The 25782-nt window shown below is 37.7% G+C and overlaps 1 protein-coding gene across 2 annotated transcripts; it reads right to left on the bottom strand.

The window, feature by feature from the left end:
* Positions 1-352: 352 nt before the first annotated feature.
* On the bottom strand, positions 353-25640 carry LOC134667256 (pH-sensitive chloride channel 2-like). 2 transcript variants are annotated; one of them, XM_063524593.1, is made up of 8 exons: positions 25487-25640; positions 8940-9138; positions 7961-8273; positions 7397-7552; positions 6668-6823; positions 5919-6084; positions 5292-5493; positions 353-2115 (listed from the first exon to the last, which is right to left on the bottom strand). In XM_063524593.1, the coding sequence occupies exons 1-8, from the start codon at positions 25564-25566 to the stop codon at positions 1891-1893; spliced, it is 1497 nt and encodes a 498-aa protein (XP_063380663.1). In that variant the 5' UTR covers positions 25567-25640; the 3' UTR covers positions 353-1890. The 2 variants fall into 2 exon arrangements, with proteins under 2 accessions (XP_063380663.1, XP_063380662.1); XM_063524592.1 differs by having other exon boundaries at positions 7391-7552.
* Positions 25641-25782: the final 142 nt, after the last annotated feature.

Below are 25782 nucleotides of genomic sequence, written 5' to 3' on the forward strand. Positions count from 1 at the left end.
TAAAAAACGACACATCCCGCCAGGACTAGGCCCTGTAGGCCTAGCACATGATTGGTGCGACAGTATCTCGCAGGATATTAGACTACCCTTCTTTTTCTATGTTAATTAAAGAGGGACGCGTAGTCTATCTCGCCGTGAGATACTGTTGTGCCAATCATATGCTAGTCGCACTGTTATCGCCTGTAACAATTATCAACCATGATACGAAAGACGGACAGCTATACCATCATATCCCTTTTTTACCCAACTGCGCGACGCAAAGGAGGGTAATGTGTTTATCATTTGGTTTGTAATAAGTCATAGGCCATGCAGAATCTAATCTGTAGCAGTTCAAATAGAGTGAATAGTGTAGTATATTAATAATTAATTTTATTAAAATAGCTTACGTTAACTATATTACAAATGACAAAATATAATTGCTATAAATGACTATCTAAAGATCACAATATTACCAACTACTTACGCCTATGTCATTGACTGGGTAAACAATAATCTCAATCATAATACGTATAAATCGGACTTAGAATATAAACATATATTAATAATAAATAACCGTAGTAAAATATTTAATGTCAGGGGAAAAAGAAACGCTCCAAATATAATCGTGTAGGTAAATAGACACTGACAGTTACAAATACAGACAGGTAAATGGTCTAAACTAGTCATTTCTGTTAAAATGCGTTTTTATTTTTATCGTCTGCTTTACTTGTCGTATATAACGATATTGGAATGAATTCTATGAAGATTGATTAAAATTAAAATATTAACTCAGTGACAATTATTTAGAATCCTTCTGCTAGTGCAGAAGTGTGTTTCTCTTACCCCATACATAAACTATGCTTCTCTTGTACTTTAATACATCTAACATTTTTATAAATACTTACTTAATTCTTTTAAATATAATAAAAAAAATGGTTTAGTAAGATATACACGGGGTAACTTTTTAACAACTTCACAAATTTTGATAATAACATTATAATGACATCTTTTATTGGTCTGTGTAAAATCGTCCTATATTTTTCAATAGTAGGTAGGTTAAAGCGAGAACGTTTAAAATGTTACCGTTTCCGCGATATAATATAACCACAACTACCACAAGTACGTGTTAGGTATGTTTTTTAAATATAACTAAATTAATTAACCTAATCTACTGGGCAAGGGTTCTAAATTTGTGAAACATAAGGAACAACAAATCTTTGGGTATAAATTATATGGCCATAACATTATCATTTAAGTCCTTCGATACAATTTTTCTTGTAGTATCTTATTTTTTTATAGTTTTATAGTAAACAATCTAACAGCAGAGAATATAAAAAGTTGCAACTTTAATAACAGAGTCCTAAGCCCATACAACCGTTACAAGTAGGTAAGACTTTTATCTCACGACTTTCTTTATTTTATAGACTTCACAACTTAGGAACCAGTAGGCACATATATAAAACTCTGCGTGTTGGGTAAAATGTTCTTGTCTACATTTTAGGCTTATTGATTCGGATTTACGCTTACTGATGCCTTCATTAATACAAATGACGTTCATTCATATCACGATATCATTACACAAAATGTTCTTCCCGAAAACACTGATTTCGATTTACGTTAATTACCTATTAAACGATAAACGGTACCCGTGCTATTCCTGCATTCAGAAATCGGATGTATTGGGGTACTTTTCATTTTTCTGCCCTGTGTCAAGACTAGATGTAGAACTATCGCGAGATAGCTCGGTTGATATTTTGTCGTGTCCATATTCGAGTTGCAACCCGTTTCTTATCTATTAAAAACAGTTTGTCACCATCGTGTGACACTCACAAGCAAGTATTAAATCAGTAAACGCGAAAATCGGTTGTGCCGATAACAGGGCAGTTCCTCCAACCTCCAGCTTTTCCTAATTTAAAGGCAATACACGAACGTCCAATAAAGAATATTGAAGGCCAAGAAGAGCAAGGGGAAGAGGACCCGCGACCGCTTGTCGATCCACGTGGCGATCTCCTGCGGGGTCATGGTGGTCCAGGTGTGTTTGGGCTCGTCGGAGCCGTCGCTGGGCGGCGCGCCGCCCGTCAGCTCGTCGTAGCTCTGCGTTGTGATCGTTGGCAAGTTCAGGGCGGAGGGGAAACTCTGCAGAGGGGGGAAATGTTGAGTTAGTTGGGCACACAGTAGGTGTAGTTGGATATTTAAGGTGCCCGAATTGTAGGCCACCTTTAAACATTCCGACGTACATAATTACGAAATAGGTAGCTGTTTTACAAATTTACTTGTCTACTAACTGTGTAATAACCAGACATCGTAAATCTTATAGCATTTTTTGTGCAGCGGAGTGGTGTTAACGGAATTGGTATGGATAATTCCAACTGAAATGATAAATTAAGGTTAATATTAACGCAATTAACGCTAATTAATCATTAGGGTTAAACTTGTTTATACCAATCCGTTAACACCACTCCGCTGCACCGAAAATGCTATAAAATTTACGATATCCGGTAATAACCTCTACTTAGCAGTACACCATATAAGGAAAATTAGCAGTCGAATTTGAATCATTGGTATTAGATATTAGAAAATAGAGGAATTTGTTTTGCTTTTAAATCGAACGAAACTAAATTGACAATGATGGGATCCTTATTCCAGGGGTCGGACCCAGTGGCGTAGCTAGCATGGGTGGCACCCGGTGCGGTAATTGTGGGTGTCACCCCAAAATTCAATCAAAATTCTAAAATAAATTTAAAAAGAGTAATTGTAATTTATGTTAAATAGCTCAGGATTTACTCCATCGCTTTAATTTTACATGATTTTACGAATTTTTATAGATGGCACTACTGATGTTCACGCTCGGGTGTCACCCCTAAATGGGTGACACCCGGGGCGGACCGCCCCCGCCCCCCCCCCCCCACTAGCTACGCCACTGGTCGGATCAGATATAGATATTATATGTTAGCTTAATCGTTTGTGAACAACTATCGGTACTTTGTGTACTGATTTATTAGATCTAAACGGCTTAAGGCCGAGCCACACCGGCTGCGTGTGTAGCACGTTGCGTGGCGTGCGCTGCGTGACGTGCGCAGCACCCCTGTCACACCGGGTGACGCGCACGTCACGCAGCGCACGCCACGCAATTAACGTGCTGCACACGCCACGCAGGCGCACGCTGCAGCTCAGTCATGCGTGCAGTAAAATAAAATACTCCTGCGACAGTACCTACATCATGTTATTATAACTCCCGTTGCAAATGGAAGCTGCTCACCTAATGCCGCCATTGCAATTAGAAGAAAAAAATGTCTCATATTTGAATCGAGATAGTTGAGAGTACATAATCCAACAAAAATTTATTACATTAAAACAATTATAAGTACATAGGCAAAGGGGTTAGGTAATACATATGTGGGTAGGGTAGAAAAGTGGTTTCAATCGATGTGTGGAAGGGCGGCACCGTCATCGAACCCAAGCCACCTGGCGGTCAATATTGTTCACCGACGCAAACTAGTTCACAATACAACAACCTTGTTTTCCAATAGTATCGTTAATACCTAAAATCGATTCTTTCCCACAGGCCAAATTTTTTTTTTTTAAGACGTATTTGTGGTAATCTTTGTGCTATATTGTAAATATACATTCATATTAAGGAAAGATTTTAATTAGTTTTTCTTTTATCACTGAATCCGTATTAAAAACCAGCACGCGCACCGGCCGAGTTGTAAATAAATACAAGTGAGCTGCGCGTGTACACGCACAGCACCTATGCAGCACCGAGCTGTGCGTGTCCGAACCTGCTCGGTTCGCCCTCTCATAGGGAACGCAGTTAAACACAACGTCATCACTGCACGCAACGAAGCGACGTTGCCGCTCCGCTGCGTGGACGCGTGCACACAGCACGCAGCCGGTTTGTCTCGTCGGAGCTGCGTTGCGTGCAAGTCACGCGTACGCGCACGTCACGCACACGTCACGCAAGCGGTGTGTCCTCTCTTATGAGTTTTCATATTCTACAACGCAGCGGGACGCGTACGTGCACGCGCACGTCACGCACACGCATCCGGTGTGGCCTGGCCTTAGCTATGCAGAGAAACATTGCATAATGTCCCCATTAACCCCACCTGACCTTATGTTATTAAAATGTAGCTATCAGAACTTTCCTGTTCGGTTTTACCTATTACAAAAAACACCAACGGTGCAAACCTTGAACCACAACAACATTTACAATCAAGTAATTAGCTAAACTAATTAACGAGACTGAATCCATTTCTTCAAAAACTATTGCGTTTTTTGTCTATCGTACCTATTTGTTTTGTATGTATGGAATTGAACGGAATTCTTTATGCACGCGACAAAATCATCCATCGTATAAAGTAGGTACTTAAGTACTTACTTTAAGAGCTATTACTGGGTCAAACTAAATCTACAGGTCTGAATGAAATGTACTTCACCTTGCTTAATCTTAACTCCAGTGACGCGTGAAAATGGACAAAAAATATGATTAGACTCAATCGATTCCGTACCATCAGTCAGCATTTGTATTCGCATTGACTATAGTTTAAAACAAATTTAAAAAATTTCTATTTAATCAATTTTTAGGGTTCCGTACCTCAAAGGGAAAAACGGAACCCTTATAGGACCACTCGTGTTTCTGTCTGTCTGTCCGTCGTCACAGCCTATTTTCTCGGAAAATACTGGACCAATTAAGTTGAAATTTGGTACACGTATGTAAATTAGTGACCCAAAGACGGACATGTAACGTAAATAAATGAATTTTAAACTCGGGTGCCTTTTTTGGGGGGTAAATGAGAAAGAAGGGCAAACTATATCATGTTATACGTCAAATGAAAGAGCTCATTTTGAGAATTGCAAATATTTTTAATATATAGATTAGAAGTTATTTAAGAAAATAGCCAAAAAAATTACCATCTTCCCTCCCTTTATCTCCGAGGGTCAAAAATTTTGAAAAAAAGACACAAAATAGTTCTTTACCTATAGAGAGTATATAGATGACAGGAAAACCAAATTTGTAGTCAAGCGTGAGTCGGACTTAATGTACGGAACCCTTGGAACGCGAGTCCGACTCGCACTTGTTTTTGTCAGTCGGGGCAACTGCTGCCACCCGAGACGCAGCCGTAAATAAAGGGTTTGAGACTTATTACACCGCGACCAAACTTCGTCCTTCATGCACAGTGATGTAGTTATTGTCTGGGCTCGCCGGGTCGAAGATAGTCTGCCGTTGGAGTGACAAGGAAGAGCGCAACCTGATAATTTGGCCATAACTGACTACAGCATGGTAAAGAATTAAAGATCTTAGTTGTACTTACATGTACAGTGAGGTAGTTATTGAAGCCAGGGCCCGCGGGGTCGGCGCTGGTCTCCCGCTGCAGCGAGGAGCAGGAGCGCGACTTGGTGAGCTGCGGCGAGGACTCCTGCAGCTCTTTCTGCAGCTCTTTCCGAGCCAGCCGGGGCGTTAGCGTGCTCTTCAGAATGTATTTACTGTTCACTTTCTTCAAGTTAACTACTTTCCTGTTAAACGAATATGATATTAAATACACGTAGGTTAGGTTTACATAATTACAGCCTGACAAGATTCTTTTTGGCCCTGGGATATTGACGCTACAAACGGCTAGTCTAATAAAATCCCATCAAAACTTAACTGATGTAAAAAAAATGCAAGTATTGCAACGCAATTTTTTTACTACAAAAAGGTTTTGAGGTGTAATGTTAAACCAAGTCGCTTTTGGCAGCATCGGGGAGCGTCCATAAAACGATCGATTTGCACCGAATTTTAAAACTGTATCAATATTAAACATCTTTATTTTTATTATAGTTTAAAAAGTTGAAAAAGTAACATCTCCGTAAAAGCTCAAAATATAGGAATGTTAACTGTCCAAAACAATAAGAAAATTGAAAAATTATTTAAAACTGGGATACATTTTAAGGATACTTACTTTCTTCGCCAAATAGTGTTGACAAATGCAAACTCCACTAGAGCCGAGAAGATGAAACCGATGCAGCCGAGGAACCAAATTTCACTAGCCTTGATGTAGGACACCTTTGGCAGCGTTTTGGCCTGGGACGAGGCCAGCGTAATGAACGACAACATCGTGCTTGTGCCTGGAAATTATAACAATACCATTTATAGATATATAGAACTAAACCCATAAAAGTTACAGATTATAAGGCCTACTTGCTACATTCCACTACCCCGGGATTAACTGGTTAAACCTGGAGTTACCATGGTAGTAAAATTTGACACTGTGTTATCGGTTAAACTGTTTAATCTCGGGTTAGTGCCGTTAGTGGGATGGTGCAAGTGGGCCTAAGATATAAGACGTGTAAACAACGAAATAAATTCATAACCGTTGGGAATATAACTAAACTTTGGTTTAAAAATATAAAATTTGCATAAGTACCTAGGTACATAAGTTTTGGAGATGGAGGAAAGTCAAACTGTGTGACTCATCACAGGTGGAAGATGAATAAAATAATAAAACAATGCTTATGTAGCTTAAAGTAAAATATTAAACAATACTAGGCATAATTATTAAGCATTTTTCATCGGATCCTAATGACCCTACCCTATACTTTTCCATTTTTTGTCCTTTAAAATTAAATTATAAGACCCTACATATATTGTTTTTCATACAAACTTTGTTATTCTAGTATTGTCTCGTAATAGTTATTTATGATGCTTTACCTAATGTTATCCTAGGAGCCGATGCGTCAGCCTGCAACCAGAAGGTGACCCAAGACATGGCGACGATCATCATGGAGGGGATGAAGTAATCCATGAGGTAGTAGCCCACTTCTCGACCCAGTTTAAACGTGAACTTCAGGGCACTGTAGTTCCCGGCTAAAAATTCAAGAGACTGTTAGGAACAAATTTAAGTATCTGGAGTATTTATCATAAAAGCTGAAGGTGTCGTTCATAACCTGTACGATTGATGATTATTCTGCCTACTTGTAAACACATATGGTATTTATATGGTATGGATTATCACTATTATCACTCGGATTCGACTTCACGGTGTCAGTAGTATCATAGATACTCGATGGAAGAGGGCAAGGAAAATTATAGCCTTAGTACTTAGGTAGGACATAGTTGCTTTAAGGATGACCCAAGTTTAAGGTATCTAATTAATTAACCCTTTTGCTGGTTAAAATTTACACTAAATGTAACAAGTGACAGTATCGTATTAAGTATCGGTAAACTCGGTCTTGGTTTTCCATTCGATATTGAGTCCCAGGTTTTGTGTAATGAAAACGGAAAACTATATTCTTGAGTATATCAAACACATACTTCTGTGAAGGTACTCGACTACTCTTCATAGCATGTGTAGGCAGGTATCATCAGCTAGGCGTAACAACACCCCGTATAGTAAATAGTAAAGACGCCACAAACATAAATAAAGGACATTACATCTACCTCCCCCCAGCCGCATATTTACAATATCGCCTCGAACGACCGATTCATTGGTCCAGTAGTCAATGAGCGAGTACTCCGTGAGATGCAGTTCAGACGAGAGGTGCACGGGGTTGTCTCTTTCCCACATGATGCGCAAACTAGATGCGTTGTATTTCCCTGAAAATATAATAGCAAGCAATAATGCGAGTCACTACGTCCCTAGACAATCAATCAAATGTGTCATTAAATACAACATTAATATTCCTAAGTAGGTACCTAGTGACCACATGTCTGGGTAAGTTTTCCTTATTATGTAACAGGTATTTAGGTATCTACTTGGTAGTTAGGTACCTAGATACTTATAATAATTATAAGTAAATACCTCGTAGTTTTATTAAATTCAACTTTCATAGATAGTGTACTTTTTTAGTAGGTGTGCCATCATACAAAAGCTGTAGGTAAATTGTTTTTAAGCTCTTACTTCTTACTATAGTACCTCCTGTATGGGCCATACTAAAATGTTAGGTAAGATTTATATTTTTTTTGTCTATAGTAAATATATACTACTGGATACTCGATACTCACAGCTTTCGAGATTCATCGAACAAGTTTGGTCGTCAAACGGGAACTTCTGCAGGTTCATCCAGCAATAGAGTACGGCTTGCATGCGTCTGCTGAACAGGACCTCCCCATCAGGTGCTATGGAGATGAGCACATCCTTGCTGTCCGTCCCCATGAGGCTGGAGGACTGCTCGTTGGACATGTACAGGTGGGGGACCCATATACGCTGCCGTAGATCGTTTTCGCCGATGATTCTGGTGCGCTCAGGTGAGTAAAGGGCGTAGGCAAGCCGAGCATCGGTCCATCTTAGTTGCAGGAGGAAATGCAATTTGAAGTTCTGAAAAAGATTTTTCGCTATTATACCTATAAATGTTTATAGGTAGGTATAGGTATGCGTATGTAGGTAGGTATGTGTCATACTCGTAGTCACTAATACCTAGAATTAGGTATGTAGGTAGGTAGGTAGGGTAGGACGCACATGTCGCACAGTATGCCTGGCTCGTTCTCGACACGTCTTATGTGCTTAATTATTATGTCTCTGCCAGAATGGTACCAAATATCTGGTGGAATAGCTATTTTCGAGTATTTTATGGACCTTGAATTTCTTTAAGTGCAGGGGCTAACTAGATGCGGTACCTATGTACATTTAATTCGGTCGTTACCTAATAAGTACCAACCAAAGTCATCTGGGCTAAGTGAGGCAGACACAGGAACTACGACTGCAAGTATGAATAACTCGTACATAGATAGACAGACAATTGCAGTAATGATTTTTGGACTCTGGTGCTACATACCACATCATGCGCCTCCATGGGCTGGATAGACAGTAGCTGCCGTGCATGTAAACCACATCGCGCGGTAGGCGTCACGTAGATGAGCAGTAGCAGACGGTCGTAGCAGCATTCGTGCGCTTGTCGCGGCAGGAACCAAGACTGCGACTAGCTTGTAGGTAGACAGGACGAAACAATCTTATGAACGGTTTAGTGACTCTGGCGCTACATACCAAATCATGCGCCTCAGCGGGCTGGATGAAGTAGACGTAGGCGCTGGCGTGCACGTACACGACGTCGGTAGGCGTCTGGTATGTGGGCAGCAGCAGGCGGTCGTAGCGGCACTCGTGTGCCAGCCGCGACAGGAACTCTGACTGTGTGTAACTGTCGCCGTTTTCCAGCGATGGGCATTCCACCGGCGCCGGCGCCGGGCTGCAATACAAAATATCACGACCTTAGTTAGTAGTCTGGGCTGATAAAGTAAAATAGAGGCGTGTATGCTTTTGAGTTTTGATTGTCCAAAAATACAATGAGTAATGGTACGAACATATCGGCTGCTTAAAAACACTAGGTATTTACTTTCATTTTGTCAATCCCTCGTTTTTGCTAAAAAAAATCTAGGTTTAGTTATAAGACTTATACCTAAGGTAAATGCCCAAATTCTCGACATGTTAATCCATACCAACATATGTCATAGGCTTTAAAGGATATGTGCTGGGACAGTGACAAGCACTCGGACGTCTAAAGTTATAGTTTAGTTCACATTAACGCCATAAGTTCACTGCAAAATGCATCATCTTTATCGCTTAGGCTTGTGACTATGACTAAGGAAACTCCAGACGGCCCAGACCGCACATTAAATGAGTAGGTACGGAAAAGCACTGTCTGTGAGACACTAAAAGGTCCTTAAGTCTATCTTTCCAGTTACCCATCGTAAGTCATTAATAAATTAAAACAAGCACTTTAAGTAAGTCATACATTTAATTGTCTGGCGGGGTTATTTTTCCACTGGAAAATTATGAGGAAATACTCATTGCAGGTTCGTTGGTATAGGTAGGTATAACTATAATATATTTATAAAATATAATCACTTTTCCTTTAAGTAAACTTGAATGTAATAAATAATCTGTAGCTACATGTGTGTTCCTTTGGCTTTCCATCTCTTATTAATTTGGAATACTCTGTATAGATAGCTGTTGGATCTCCAAAATATAAATAAAATAAAATAAATAAAATAATAGAAGTTGTCCCTACATATCCTCGCAATATTAATCTCGCAAAATAGTGCAGGTACCTAATTAAATAAACATCCTGCATGTAAAAACCGGTCTACGCACATTATTTTAGCATTGTTACGAGTATTCCTTAACAACGTACCTAAATGCCCCACTGTCCCAATAGTTGTCACCTTCAATCTTATTTTCAAGCCCTGGATGTGACAAACTATGCACTGGAATATATTCGGCTGTCAAATACGATAAGACGTTTACCTTATACCGTTACCTTACAGGTAAAAAATAACATTGTGTTTATGAATTCGTTGGTTGAGCAATTCGGATTACACAGAAATCCCTGCGTGCATATTATACTTGGTGTTACTCATATTTACCTATTTATCTAAGTACGAAGCATACGCTTTATCACGAATGTACACGGTTGCAGAGATTTGACTAACAAATAGATACTTAGCATTTATAATGTTACAGTAAGGTTTGCATGAACACGTTTTTCACGCTATTATGATCATTTTAGTGTATCGCAATATTGCATTTAAAAGATGGTTTAGGTTTATGGCCCATAATTTTTCTTAACAACCATTAAGTTCTCAAATCGTGGGTATTCCAGTGCTGGATTCTGTCCCAATAGTTGCTAACTTTAAAGCCTGAGGTGACAACGGCCTGTCAACTATTAGAACTAGGTTGTCAAACGCTAGGATAGTCAACGACCGCTTCTCGATACAAACGTAGTCATTTTTCTCCCTGGATGTTGACATTATGGGAAATATTTTTAAGTCGTTTGACTTTTTTCGATTCTTTATTTTTACAAGAGCTAAGAGCGAAAACGAAAAGCAAATTCTATAAGTACAAATATTTCAAAGCTCCTAACTCTTATTATAATTAACGAAAAAAAAAACGAGCGAGCAACGAGATAACTGATTTTCTACAATGAGAGAAATAATTTTTCACCACACCAGCTCGGAAAGAATTGCTTTGCACTTCAAAAACGAATAGCAAAGTTGCATTTTATCCACATGTGAGGCAAAGTAATCAAATGCAAATTTTGAGTTGTTTTCTTATGTTTGCTGGTAGAATTGACTTTTAAATGATGATTTTGGATGATAAATATTTAATAACATTCATTTGGATTTGATTTTGTTTGATATTTTACATTTAATATTTGCTTCGGGTTGGTGTGGTGAAAAATCATGTGTTTCACTCGGGGGCAAATTTTGTTTAACCCTCGTGCTTTGAAACCTCGCAACGCTCAAGATTCCATTTTTCGAACCACTCGCTACGCTCGTGGTTCAATTTTGGAATCTTTCGCTTGCTCGGGTATCAATATTAGCACGAGCGGTTAAACAACAACTTTGCCCCCTTGTAAAACAAATAACTATTCTACAATGTTATATGGGTTCAGATTATGGGCCCATAACCTGGAGAGGAAACTGTTTGTATGGAGAAACGGTCGACCCCTTTCAGGCTTTCAGGCCTTTCAGGTAGGGCGTGAGCGTTTTACATATAAAACACTCACGCACCGCCCGGAAAACGCGCCTGTGTGACGGAACCTTTAATCTGAAAGTGAGGCCCTCTGAGCTATGTTATTTGCTGATAGGTAGGTAATATCGGTGCCTGGCTAATATGGATTCGTGGTGCACAAGGTCGCGGTGGGAGCCGCTGACGACAAAAATGCTAATATTTACTTTGGCTGATAACATTATGAACCAATTCGCTAAGATTTGCTTTAAGATTAAGCCTAAGCCGCCCGCTACGTACACATTAGAGAGGTAGTGTGCTGTACTTACACCATTGTACAAACTTACTTTCTGCTTTTACAAGCTCATATTTAATTTGTATTGCAATTAAGTAGGTCGCATGCGGGATATTTTTTACCAACTTTAGTGGTTGAATTAGCTGTTGGGGGCTATTCATAAATTACGTCATTTCAAATTAGGGGGGGGGGGGGGTCTGGGCATCGGATGATGGTAGCATGACGTAGGAGGAAACGGGGTCATTCGAAGCATGATTTTCGGATGATTTTAGGGGGGGGGGGGGGGGGTCCAAAATCGTCAAAAAACGATGACTTAATTTATGGACAGCCCCTTGGTTAAAATCTTATAATTTAATCGCATTTAGTATAGCGAAGACAATATAAAGGATGTCATTATACAGCACATAATTCTTTCAAATATCCCATTCAATTGATATACTTAGGGCATACTGATAATTCCTGGACTAGCCACTTAGAAAAAATAAGTCTTCTCATATATCAGAATCGAAAAACTTTCAGTATGGCCCACGTAACAATAAATTCTTAAGGCGACCCAAATACTTTACCTACTGAATACTTATTTTTCTTCATATGGTCAGAACTTACATTTTAGGGATATCTTACTACCGTTCAAAGTAGGTAGGTAACAATTCACATCACATGACGTGTACATATCATTATAGCAAAAGCCATTTCAAATAAATAATCTGATTAAGTTTTTCGCTAAGAGAGATTCAGAGCAAATATAATTGTGGTACACGGTATACTTAGTTGCGTCATTATAATAACTCTATCCTTTATTATTTAATGTCTACGTTGTATTATTTATTCAAGACAACTGACGCATAATTTTATTTGCATTATGAACCACTAATATGACTAATGAATGTTATGTAAGCAGCAACATTAAGCTACTTTCTTGATCTCTTAACATACCTCAGACCAGAGATCCTAAAATTAATAAAACCCAGATGTATTCAATTCGGATTAATAAACGCAAAGCAAAGAATAGATAAGACTCGCGCTGAAAGTTTTAAGTTCAGTTTAAAGAACACCATTGTTTGCGGTCGCGCCGGCAAATACCACCACAAAGAGGTTTTATCATATCTAGGTAGACGATTAAACTCATACATAATATATTAGAAATAGTGTTTGGATTGGGATTGCTAAACCAGGGTTTATGTGAGTTTATCTAGTTTGTTTAGCCGCAGCTACTCGCTGCGGAGGTAGATGGACTAACCGACAAAGGCCATTATATAGGTAGGTAAAAGTAAAGTGAGTGTCACGAAGAAACAACCAAATTAACTGGGAACTTTTTGTTACCTTGGTAAAAATAATTCCGTAAGTACCTACGTAAAAGCTGTCCGTACCTAGATATTATGTATTGAATACTACTTACTGATAAAGGTTTTAGGGTTTAGGCTTGTTAAAAAAAATTAAAACTTCTGCAGCCGCGGTAATGGGGGTTTAAATGGTAATCATAACAAGCTGTAAATGACAAATGGTTTCAAATCAACAAGTTCGTTAAAAAAAGTACCACGTTATTACAGATTATTGCCAAAATAATTACATGTTTGTGTAAACAATTCAGAAAACTTAATGTGTCACGCTATGTCACGTGTTTTTGTTGGTCAGAGGTAGGTAAGTAGTTAAGTTTCAGTACCTACCACTAAATTACCTTCTCGCTAAGACCTCCAATACATAATTATACGAGGAACATAACTCCAATACATAACAATACATAATTATACGGGAGCATTCCGGAAAACAATTTATATTTTTATTAAATTATTATCAAATCAATGCTAAATTAAAAACCTTGGAATTTGTTTGGTAAGTGGGGAATGGACGTTAGCTATGGGTAATATTCACGTGATAGCTTTTTCTTCATGCATTCCCTTGATATTGACGTGAAATTTAATCTCGCACTTAGATTATTAATATTAGACATTAACTAATTAAAAAATAAAGATTCGAAAATGGAGCAGAAATACTTTGGCAAAAGTTCCAACAGAAAAGGAACGGTGGACTCAAATTATACACACCGGGACACTCTGTATATGTTGTTGTAATGTTAATAAATCATTTAAACTATTCTCTGATTATATTCATGGTTTGTACACTTTAAGTAACACGTACCTATCTTACAATCCTATTAGATGCTGAATGACATGTTCTCTAGGACGCTCCGGATTTACATAGGTAAAGTTTATTTTTTAATTCGGTAAAAAAATTAACTTTAAACGACAGAAAATTCGGCGTGCCCTTCCTTCAATAAATCAACCACGGATAACGTTGGTGTTTGGCAGAGATAGCTAGGTTATCTTTCCGCTCCTATAAACCATGGTTATCATAAATATTGGTACTGTCGCCACGATTAATTACCTACGCAGCCTCCGCTCTTCGGAGCACCTTGACACTATTCAATATCATAGAGCCACACATTGAACATGCGTTTAGTCCTAAAGATTTTGCATATCGATTCTGAGCTCGGTTTATTATATGCAATGACAAAGCCTGTCACGCCAAAACTGTCCTACAAAATCTTGTATACTTTGGTACATTTTCTAGTGAGTTGTGCGCACCGAATATTCGAGTACCTAGATAGGCAAGTATTATTAGCTTTTTGTAACTCAGTGGCAAAAGGTCATACTCGATATTCTCAATTGGTCGTGTACAGTTAGAGTTAAATTTAGCAAAGAATATCACAACTCAAGTTTATCGCTAATAAGCGATAATATGGATGATCCACAACACAACCAACACCGCAACGGCAGTCACGCACGACTACACGCAGACAAACTAATTAAGAGTTGCTATTATAAATAAGTTTCAGGACATGTCTATTGAGTAATTATCGGTAACTAAACAGAGTTCTAATTCAGTATCCACGATAATCGTGAGAATCTTACAAGAACTCTGGTCCGATATACATAGAATTAAGTATCCGGCTGAAATAAATAGGGATATAAATCGACGAGTCCTCATAGATCCCATCAAATATTCACCAAATTGACCACGGCCAAGCCAAGGCTTAGGCATAAGTAATGTACAATACATAAGACAAGGCAGATCAAGGCAGGAATATTTTAGTCGGTTGCGTCTCGTAATTATTATACAACCCTTTAAAATCGCTTAAATAAGCTTTGAATATTGGTCTTGCAATACGTCAACAGTTACCTAACATTAAAACAAAAGTTGCAGATCGGTGTGCAGCGACAATTTAGCATATTTTATTTATTTACCTCCTCTGCAAGGTCTTAAGGATGTATGGTGAGGAAATCAGTTTGGAAATGAAGTGTTAAGTTAAACATTCATGTAAATCATGTACATATATGATGTATATCCAGGGAAACGACTGTGATAATTGAACGTTGACGAATATAAATGGACTTTATTAAAATGACATAAAGTGCGAGATAGATTGAAATTTGATCTACGTTGTTTAAAGGTCGATAAGACTCTCTCTTCATTTATATTGTCCATCGTATGAGCTAATAGCTAGTACAATGAGGTCCAGCTACATATGTAACATGCACTTAACTATTCTATGCGACATATAATGAGGTTACATTCAGATTGCGACTGGAGCAGGTACCTTGGGCGATGACGAGGCAGCTTTTGTTATTTATTGCCTATTGGAGTGAGAAATGTGTTTAATTTCAACTAAAGCATTATCTCTAGGGCTTGTGATAAATTGTTAGATGTAGAACGCTTTAGAACGCTTGGTCTAAGATTTGGGTCACCACGTGAAAGTAAGTAGGGCACAACGGAATACCTTATTAACTTTCCTATATTTGGTGCAGTTCTACGGGATACAAACTTAGGATGCTATAATAGCACTACTATTGCCGGAAGAATATATACCTATCTCATATCTCACAACCATTTTAATGCTGGAGTTGCTAGAGCAGATAGGGTACTGTGTACGCTCAACTTAAGATCAGCAGAAGCTTAGAAAGGTGCCAGTAAAAATGGTCAAATCTTAAATGGCCATTACCTATTATAATTTCTAAAAATTCTGGGCAAAAATAAATACTTGAATCATGCATCATTTAAGGGTTTAAAGTAAAAACTAACGGATCTTAAGGTTAAGTTATACTGGTAGTAGGTATGATAAGCGTATATGTTAAGACAGGAGAACGTTTTGTGAATTACATAGCTTGGCATAGTGCGCGCATGTATCTGCATCAGAATGGCCGCCACGACGGCCTGTCAATATTGCCACAATATTGTCTTCCGATCGACAAGCCTAATGATGCAGTTACTTCATAGTCATCACAACAATATCTAATAACCGTCGGCCACTATCATTGAAATTAGTCAAGTTTAGTGTTGAATATTCATACTTACTAATATCTACATAGTTATTTTTCCGTCCTCGTGGTAATTGCGAATTTTTGTTTCTAGGATTTAGCTTTTAATGGGCTTCTAAATGATTTCGCGAAACATTTATAGCATTTTTATTTTGGTGTCACGACCAAAAAGTAAACTGCAAGGCAAACTAGCTGTAAAGACAGGGGTGGCTTCAATAGATAATAAGTAGGTACATACATTAAATATTTAAAACAATTAAGTACCTTGGTATAATGATTATGTCCCAAGAAATCATTTTCTCAAAACACAATGGCGTATGTTCTGGTAGGCGATGATGTAGTTAGGATTATTGCAATAGTTTTGCGTCTAATTAATTAACTGAGCAAGATTAATGTCATTGTGGCACTATGCCTTAAGTGGCATTGAACAAATAACACACTCGCTGAGCATTTACCCTGCCGATTTTATGGGAAACTTTCGAAACAAACATGTAGTTTTAACCGACTTCATTTTTATTGTCAATCTCAATGTCAATTAATCCATTAATTTCATAAACTAGTAATTGATTCGAGCGTTACATTTTAAATCTGCCTTAAAACCAGAGGCATAAAGTGTCATTTGTATAAGAAGTTAAAATAGCGACGCGAGATTATAAAATTAGTTAGTAAAAGTAGCATGAAAAACTTCTGCACATAGAACGTTCTGTCGCTACATATTGCTACCTTTATAAAGCTCTTTATTTATTTAAACTTTATTGCACAAAAGAAAACTTATCGTACAAAAGGCGGACTTATTGCCAAAAAGCATTCTCTATGTCCGGTTCGGTCCATGGGGCCTAATTCCCCGAATGTCTAGTCGAGTTACGTCAATTCCCCGGCCGAATGTCTATACGGAGGACATACCTAAGGAGCAATTTTAGTCTCAATTTTTCACAGGTACAATCACCAGCAATAATATGTTACACAACGAAGGCCGCAAACATATCTGACACGATGTTATTCGCAGTACCTACAATAAGAGCGCGTCACATATTTTTGCGGCCTTAATTGTGTAACATATTATTGCTGGTAGGTACCTAGATGTGGTTAGGGAAGTAATGAATAGATTTGGTGGCATTAATTGCGATGCTGCAGCCTTCGGCGCGGTCGGTGTGATGTCATGTGACTTTGGCGCATGCGCCCGAGGGCTCGCGAGTGTTGCAAGTGATAGCACGATTCGCGCGGTTTACGTTTCGTCAACCAAAGGCAGGACTATGCATCGTTGATACTTCCAACCCACGAGGAGAATTTTTATATAAAAAAAATACACCTCTTGCACTTGCAACCATTGGAACACCATTTTTTCTTTAATATCAAAAATTGTCATATAGCTTGGAGCCGTTTCTGCTTCATATAAAATTAATAGAGAGAATGTTCGAAAATAGATTTTGTTTTCATGCTGTATAAATTAGCACCTTTAGTGGGGGCGTCATTTCATTTCGAAGAGTCGAATAGTTATCGGTACCATCAAATGTAAAAATAATCCCGCGAACTCGTTCAGCGTCATAAATCTCCCTAAATAGATACATAAAATGTACAAATGGTGGACTTAATACCAAATAAGATTCTCTACCAAACAACCAAATTAATAAGGGCTAACTAAACATAGTCGGTAAATATGGTGCTAAGTAATAATGGGAAAATATCCATTTAGAACATTAATTACCATATTATAAATGATATCAAATATCAATTTGAAAGCACGACACAAAAGCGTTTGACGTTAGCGAGTCACATGCACCTTACGTGACCGTGCTCCGACCTACCACCTGTGTGATTTGGTTAAGGCTAGGTGGTATAATAGCCCATAATTACTGGTATTATAAAACGTATCGGCATCGGCATTGCGTTAATGGGTAAGCTTACTTGGTAGGGGAGTTACAACAATGTGTGCATACACTGCTTTAAATGTAGAGAAAACAGGTGGTTTTGTACGGATATTTCAATATAAAGTGTTCCATTTTCATTACCCGTGTATGTACTACTTACATAGGCATAAACCATTTACCTAATCTGATTACCATTTACATATTTCATGCTTGCTAATAATGTGGTGGTAAAATTACACGTATATAAACTACCACAATAACGCTGTAGAGCTATTACCTATTAAAAGCTAGTCTGATAACCAAGTCGTTCGTCAAGGGTTGGCCGAAGAAACTTCAACTTAGTAATGAAATACTGCTGCCATATCTACTTATAGTTTGAGTTACTACTCACTGAAACTTTCAATCAATCCTAAAGGGACAGTCGGCAACAATAACGTATATCAAAATATATTTTACTTACAATGGAGAATACAATAGTCAAATTATTTGATTATTTGTCTAATTATACCTACATGGACTCTTCATCATTGTAGAATTCCCTAAATAATAATGATACATTGTCGAGAGCGCCGGCTACAATACGCTTTTACGGGACTCCCCCATTATTACGTTTAGTTTGTTGGATCAAGTAATTCACCGCTTCACTTACTTATAAATAAATAATAAATAAATAAATAAATATTATAGGACATTCTTACACAGACTGACTAAGTCCCACAGTAAGCTCAAGAAGGCTTGTGTTGTGGGTACTCAGACAACGATATATATATATAATATACAAATACATAGAAAACACCCATGACTCAGGAACAAATATCTGTATCATCATACAAATAAATGCCCTTACTGGGATTCGAACCCAGGACCATCGGCTTCGCAGGCAGGGTCACTACCCACTAGGCCAGACCGGTCTCAGACTTATGTTTCTAAAATCTCCTCTAGTCGAGCAAAGGCCTAAATATAGGACCTTCCATTCCATTGTATTTTAAATCTTTCTCAGACAAGTCTAAATTGTATTTGTGGTAGATAGGAAGTAAGTACTTAAACAGAGTTAATAATATAGGTGTTGTAGTAGTCAGTGAGCGGTCTTCTTATCGCCGCATTAGTTAGTTCCGATAAGGAAATACAGGGAAGTTCCTAGCACTAATCACTCCGTTAGGTAGATCATAAAACTCATGCACAGTATAACTTGATCACGCGATCCGTAACAACTGTGTGTAACCAGAGATCACGTTTAAACCCACAGACTGAGTAGGTAACTGAATTCAGCGTTTGGAACAGCCCAAGCATTTATCTTGAAGCATTGAAGAGCATGTCCGGATCTTGCGGCGGTCGCTAATATGCGGTCACGGCGAATTAGCAGACCGTGTCGTACCACACAAGCGGGGGGTTTTATCAGGACGGATAATTGCTGAAAAATCGGATTATGGCTTTACTTACGTAAAAATGATGTAAGCTGCAGCTAGACTAGCTCTTGCGCGCTTTACTACTTGTAAATCATATTTTGCTACGAATAGGTACTCGTACATAGTACAATTCGATACGACTATAACTATATCGTGGTAGACCCGTCCTAAATGTGTACAAAACGCGAGATTTGAACGTTATTGATTTCGTATTTTTTTTTTGATATTTTTTAATTTCATAAGGGGGACAATTTTGGATCGTTTAAGTTCAACAATTTATAAACTTATTTGAAACTTCAATGATATATGTCATCAGCAGAAGGAAAGCGGTTTTATGTGGTAGTGTAAAGAACCATGTCCAGCAGCCGACGTCACGGCATTGATATATCATCATTATGATATGAAAGTTCACGGCGATAACGACCACATTTTTCGCAGCGCCCATAGACACCACGACGCTTAAAAACGTAATTAAGAGATTAGCTGACCTGACAAAAGATAATCTGTTGAGTCGAGTACGAGTGTACAAATTAATCCTAGGATAAGATGCCTCAAATTGTACGTATATACACATGTAAGTACTAGTGCTTGTGTTACAATCTCTTCGTAAGAGAGATGAGATGTTAACGTAGTAACGTACCTAAGCAATGGTACCTATTTTGGGACAAAAAAGTGGAGGTTTTTAATAAACGGAAATAAACGTTACAAATGGAGTTATTTTAAATGAGTGAGTAAATTAATTAGTTTGGATGGGGACGTTAAGTGGCGGTTGCAACGAACGATCTCGTAGGGTATTTGGTATTGGTATGATAACCATTCTATTTTAGCGAAAGACAAATTATAAGCAGTGATCGTACATTTTCCAGCATTTTTGGATTATTTGGTGCAGCAGATTTGTGTTAAAGGAATTGGTAAAGATAATTTCAACTGAAATGGTTAATTAAGGTTAATATTAACGTAATTAATCATTAGGGTTGAAATTATTTATACCAATTCCGTTAACACCACTCCGCTGCACCAAAAATGCTGGAAAATGTACGATCATTGATTATAAGTACTTACATATCTGACGGCGGTTGTTGCGAGTGGCTATCTAAAGGATGTCGCGTTCAGTACCGATCAAACGAATACCAGTGATAGAGGACCTTAGAGCTGCCGGTGCCAATTTGAATTTCGGAGAAATCATCATCAAAGTTTGGCTCATAGGTACATTGATAACCATGAATAATGTTCAGTCAAATCTGGTTAATTAGCAGACATCGTAACTTTTATGGCATTTTTGGTGCAGCGGAGTGGTGTTAACGGAATTGGTATAGATAATTCCAACTAAAGGTACGTAATTAACGTAATAAATCATTAGGGCCCCCCCACATCTGGCGTCTTTCGAGCGTCGGCGTCTGTCGGCGTCGGTCCAGCGCTATGGAAAATGACGTCGCTGCGCAGTTGCGTCGACGCTGCGTTGACGTTGCGTCGACGTCGGCCATAGAATTGTAGACGCCGACGCTCGAAAGACGCCAGATGTGGGGGGGGCCTTATACCAACTCCGTTAACATCACTCCGCTGCATCGAAAATGCCATAAAATTTACGATATCTGGTAATTAACCAGATTTGACTGAACATTATTCTGATGGTTATCAATGTACCTATGGTTAATTAGGTACATATAGATTTTAGTCTTCTGACCATTATTTTATAAAGGCATAGGTATTCGACACGCTCATACTTTCTAATCATGTTACAAAATTATCGTTAGCACGTTTTCAGTAAGAACATATGATCGATGATTTCTCTGAAACCATAAATTTTTACTGATTACACATTAGAGTCAAATCTGTAGCTCTACAGGTCCTCTATCATTTCATTGGCTTTCATTTGTTTCAAACTGAAAGCAACACCGTGTCTAATTTAAGTCGATGATATTGTAAACAGTGGATAATAAAGTGACGTTATGTTATCAATGATAATGAAAAGGCGGTATCACACCTACATTGTACTTTATTACACAATCTGGTGGTTTGATGGCCAAAATACCTTTAAAAATAGGAAAAAAATCAAATTGCTTTATTAAATATTTTGATTTGTATTTGCTGTTGATTATTTTTCTCCATTGGCCTCGAACTGTCGTTTCCCACGCCGCTTCATAGAATTCGGTAGAAAGGTAGCTTTAGTCAGAGCATCTGATTAGCGGAGGTTCTCTTGCTTTCCACTTTTCATTGCAAACTACGACCAATATTTTAAAAGCCAAGGAAATTAATTAACCGATATCTACAGATTGTGGGCATATTGGAGGTTGCGTATGTGTATGCTGACTATGCTGGCAGATCAGTAGGTAAGTACCTACCTAATCCTTACGACGAGACATATGCGACATATGTAATAGTTTTGTATAAATTGTATAATATAAAGTAGGGTTTATATTTTTGCGATGCCGTCTGTTGTTTTGTTACTTTCAACATTTCATTCACCACGTAAACTAGAGTTTTGACTATCAGATTTCAGTCTCTGGTCAACTCTTAAGTTCTTCTACTAGGGCAGACATGTATTTAATGCCAAGCTGTGAAAGTATCGGCACGCCACGTCGGCAAGGGTTAGCTTATTATCTAAGGGCAAGTACGGTAATACCATCAGTTACACTTTCTACCTAATACTTATATACCCTTCCAGTATCCCATTTCACCCATTTGTCTGTACTGTTGTCTCTCTCTGGCAAATATTGTCTACATTAAAACTACGTAATAATAATTATCTTGTTGATTATGACCATTTCTCGTGACCACTCGATCACGCTCATGTAATGGCAAGTACAATAGGACAGTAGAATGCGATCGGTACGGCGCGCGTCACGAATGGCTACTTTTCTTTAGTGCAGCGCAAAAAGCGCGACGCCCCGAAGGCTGTTGCTTACTTCATACAATTATTGGAATGCTGATTTATTCGAAACAAATGTGTTTCGTTTAATAACGATGTCCTTAATTAATTATAATAAAAAAATCCGCCTTACTTTTATTAGTGCTTAACTAGACAAAATGCGCGAAGGTCCTACTTACAACTTTGTGATTTTCCTGAGCATCCCATTACCATAACTACTTAGATACCTAGCTGCTTACTTAGGTGCTATATAATCATGTCTCTTCATAATCTGCTAAAACCTATTTATAGGTGCAGAGTAACCTATATACCTACGTAAAATTTGGACAACGTTTAGAAATAGATACTTACCTAATAAATAAATATTAGGGGACAATCTTTCACAAAACGTAAAAAAATATCGAACCTGAATACCTATCATATTGTTAGTTTAAGCCTCTGTACCGAGTACTTATATATTATATTTCAATCAATCTGTTAAGTTTATAAAAGTTTCAAGAGTATTGAATTATTTCTTTAAATGATATTATGGTGTTGAGAAGATTAACGCCGCAAAACTGTACGAGTATGTAGTTTCTGCAGTACATATTTCCTATCCCTATCCCTACGGCGAAAACCTATGGTAGCGCAACGCTTTGAGTTATGAGTCGAAGCTCTGTTTATAATATCTGTACGTCCTCTTCTCACTTAATTTTTAATTAAATTTATAATATCTCCGTAATTAATCGAGATTGTCATTTTATTATTTTTTAACGTATTGCATTAAAAGATACAATGACTTAAAAGGAATCGCAAGGAGAGCAAGATTAAATGGGCAGACACCGCCCGACGGTTAAGTGTAAGCATAGGTCACATGTGTATAAAATGCTTCTTCTACTACAAATACTGTCTATACACCGTGTTTTTATTGAATTCCGTTAACTTCGGGGTATGGTTAAGTACGTTTAAGAGAACTAAATGGCATAGTCAATTATCAAAAAAAAATTTTTTTTTTTTGCTTTTTTTGACAAAAAAATTAAGTTTAAAAAGTAATTAAATGTAGCATAAATCGTTGTTGTAACACGGGCATTACATTTAACTCAACCAAACAATTGAAATCTGTGACATATCAATGTCATTTCGAACATCGATCGACTGAGATTGTACTTAAGTTTAGTAGCAAATGCATGAACTCATTCTAAACACTAATCAATATGTAAACCGGCCCCAAGGCAAGTGTACACGCTTGTAGAGGCCTTATAGGAAAAAAAAATTATTGATTATCTCCAAAATGGAGTTAATTAGAATATCGGTGTCTTTGAGAAAGTTACTTGATTTAAGCTCAGAAATGCACCCCTGAAATTAACGGAAATGAAAAAAAACACGTTGTATATATGTTTCAAATGAGGTTCTGTGAAAACTTTTTTGTTTGTGCACAATCATCAACCATTTATTAGGCACTCATCTACTCTATACATATAGGATTCTAATTAGCCCAAGGTGGGTGAGATCGCGTTGATATTACCTACCTATAGATACGAGTATGGTCCAGTGACCAACGGGATAGGAGACTATGTGAGGATATTGCACCAATCTTTTTTTTGCAGCTAAATAACTGCGAACGGGTTACTAATCAGCCTTATCTTTAATGAATAGGTACAGTCAGCTGCTGAAGAGAGGCCTTATGAAATGATGGATAGTAGAAAAACCGAAAAATCTGGGGACGCTAATATTAGATAGACATTTCTATCCATACAGTTGCCTCACCAGAGTTACGTGCAGATCAGATCATCAAATGATCGGAGTACCCAGGTAGATATCGTCGAGTAGCTACTTCTACTACTGATTATACGGTAAACCATTGATTTTATTGTCGCTACATGTAACAGAGTTTATTCTTGGTACCGCTCTGCATCACAAAGGCTAAATGTTATCTGCCGGCGCATGTAGTCTCCTGAGACAGTGATTAATTTTGATAAATAAGGATATTAGTCACGCTCGTAAATGTATTGAAGTTACGTTATTCTAATTGAGATAGATAGGTTTCTTCAACGAGCATTTACCTCATGTGGGCTCAAGGAATAAGATACTGATACTTCCTGGTAGGTGCGATATAGAGGAAAATAAAAGCGCGAAGTAATTTAAATAAATTGAAATTTAAAAAAGCCTTCGTCCAAAAAATGTGTAATAAATCAAAACCCATTTATCCGTTTGGGAAAACCTCGATGCTACATTTGTACATACCTACCACTTATTTTTTAACAGTCGTTTTCATACAAAACTGATCCGGGATTACCTACTCAAGTTTAAATAGTGTAGCCCATTGCCGGGTATCAAACTGAAGGTGTCAAGACAACGAAATAAAATAATTGCTTTAGTTACCTATTATTAATATTGCATTGCATCTGCCTAAGTTTATTACGAGAGACAAATCCAACTTTTGAGAGCCGAATCGATTTTTTCTTCCTACTTAATTTGACATTAACCGGAGTCTCTTCACAAATCGTTTTGTAATCATCTGTACCTATGCTGGTTCCTAACCTAGCATAATGTGGTCCACAGGTTGCCACCACTACTTATTCAAGAAGACTGACTTATATACTGGTTAGCCTACAGCACAGATTCGGTTAGGTCTGTCAAATGCGCCCAGGTAAGGGCGCCTATACTGCCCATTGTTATACCGTCAATGATTGACTTCGGTATCAATTAAATTTCGTGTCATGTTCCGCGGACGTGTATATTACTCTTTAAGTTTTATTACCGATACAGATGTTATTTTTATCTGCAGAATTTCTAAATTTCCCATTATCTTTGTGTAATTTGTACGTGATTTTAGAGCATGAGATAAAATAAGCCTTCCACTAGAATTGACTACAATATTGCCATTAAAATGCGACAATATTTATTTGAATTTTCTATTTAATCACAATAATTTTCGGTTGAAAACCTTATGCATAAATTCTTAAATTAGTAGAACAAGTAGGTAATAGGTTGTTACATACATATATAAATACTTATTATATAACTTATTTCATTTTTCATGTAATTGCGCCTGCGTTTATAACTAATTGTAATGTTAATACGAGTATATTATCAAAATATAGAATTTCGATTTTAAACTGTATCAATTTATCATTTATTTAATTGCACGGGATGCATTTCCTATGATTATGCGACGCTGAAGAATTACAGAATGTGTTTAGATTTTGAGAAATAATACATACCGTATATTACAATAAAATTGTTAAGTAGTATTGAATAAAATAAAATAATGCTGTACTTACCCTATAAGCACTTACGAAAAGCAAAGTTAAAAATTGAAGTCGGTTAAAAATACACGAAAAAGAAACTTACATTGCCGGTTTCTGGGCATCAGCATGTTTACATATAGTAAATAACAATATTAAAATAGTTCTTGCATTCATGTTGGACATGAGAGTGGAACGCGTCGCGCTTGCGCGAGCCGACCGCTGCGCGAGATTGTCTTGCCACTACTGTTTGAATCTTAATCAATCGAACCTCCGCCGGCAAAGGCTGCATTGCGCTCGCGCACATTTTGCCGCATACGAGCTTTTACCGCTCGGTTTGAACGATCATTTCTACAGCGCGATGAGCATGTGATCACGTGTTTTTGATAACTCGTTGTGTTC

Source organism: Cydia fagiglandana, chromosome 9, assembly GCF_963556715.1.
Source record: "Cydia fagiglandana chromosome 9, ilCydFagi1.1, whole genome shotgun sequence".
In the NCBI taxonomy this organism is placed as follows: domain Eukaryota; kingdom Metazoa; phylum Arthropoda; class Insecta; order Lepidoptera; family Tortricidae; genus Cydia; species Cydia fagiglandana.